The sequence below is a fragment of the Sinocyclocheilus grahami genome, unplaced genomic scaffold (genome assembly GCF_001515645.1).
Source record: "Sinocyclocheilus grahami isolate Dianchi unplaced genomic scaffold, SAMN03320097.WGS_v1.1 scaffold6198.1, whole genome shotgun sequence".
NCBI classification, from domain to species: Eukaryota; Metazoa; Chordata; class Actinopteri; order Cypriniformes; family Cyprinidae; genus Sinocyclocheilus; species Sinocyclocheilus grahami.
Window position 1 is genome coordinate 6,349 of NW_015510684.1, and position 1,373 is coordinate 7,721.

General features: G+C 32.6%; 1 protein-coding gene across 1 annotated transcript; it reads left to right on the top strand.

Moving 5' to 3' along the window:
* Positions 1 to 872: 872 nt before the first annotated feature.
* Positions 873 to 1,257, top strand: LOC107577488 (dnaJ homolog subfamily A member 2-like; the record flags this gene model as incomplete). Its single annotated transcript, XM_016263556.1, has 2 exons — positions 873 to 941; positions 1,017 to 1,257. Coding segments are annotated over 2 exons (303 nt in total), but the record flags the coding sequence as incomplete, so codon positions are not given.
* Positions 1,258 to 1,373: the final 116 nt, after the last annotated feature.

Here is a 1,373-nt window from a genome sequence, read left to right on the forward strand (position 1 = left end):
ATTATTTTTTAACTAATACATTACTAATACTAATTTACAACTAATACATTAATGAAAATAATTTTGAATTAAGAATTCATTTGTCAAACTGCACTATTTAAATAATCTAAACTGTAACCACAATTACATAAAATACACACGTTTATATTACACCAAAAAAAGTTGGTGTAGAAACCATTTTCACTCAGAAATTGCAAGTAAATTTCACAAACAATTACAAAGAAATAGCACGTTGAATTAAATGTAAAATTTTGAAGTAGAAAAACTGAAGTATATTTCCTTATTCTAATGTAAATGTACTCCATCTTTAATTTACGACTTCAGAAAATCTTTTTTTACAGTGTGCAGTATATGCACTGTAACCTAAAATTGTTTAATAATACTGTCCATGTTATTTTTCAACTACCCAGAAACTAAATTTGTACATTTTATGAAAAAATGCCAGCTAGGTGTGAGAGTCGTTGATCAAGTTCTGATTCTGGGAGTCACAATTCTCAATCCGCATTTTAATTTATTTTTTATTAATTAATTTAGCAACTTCATATTACATATACATATTCATTTAATTACTTATGTAATTATAGGTACTTTTTTAAATAACTGCAAATTAATAGTAAATTAAAACATTTGTACCGATATGCAAGGGTGTAGTGGGTAGTTGCTAGGTGGTTACTTATTAAATCAAAAGAGCTTATCTTCAAGTCTCTGTGATATTACTGTTTCTATGGCGCCGGTCCCTCTTTCAGTGCCAATCTATGGGAAATTAATATTTGTCAGACTGAACATCAAAGTTTAAAACTTAACTCTGATTGTAAGTAATAGTACTGCTGGCCTTATTAAACGTCAATAATTAGTGATATTTTTGTGATTTTCATTTTCAGGCATACCGTAAATTAGCAAAAGAGTACCACCCCGATAAAAACCCTAATGCAGGTGACAAGGTGAGTTCTCATTTTATCGAAAGCTATTAACATGATAATTAACATAATAATAATATTTTGACCTGTTTGATTTAGTTTAAGGAGATCAGTTTTGCATACGAGGTACTGACTAACCCGGAGAAGAAGGACTTGTATGACCGGTATGGGGAACAGGGCTTGCGTGAGGGTGGTGGTGGAGGAGCCGGAATGGAGGACATCTTCTCTCACATCTTTGGCGGAGGTCTGTTCGGCTTTATGGGCAGCCAGAGCAGCAGGAGCCGGAATGGTGGCCGACGGAGAGGGGAGGACATGATACATCCACTGAAGTGAGTAAATATGAAGAAAAATAACCTGAAAATAAAAAATTAAGTACTTGAGGGAAGAGGAAAATTATTTTTTTCATGACCTATTTTAAAGGGACAGTTCACCCAAAAATGAAAATTCTGTCATCAT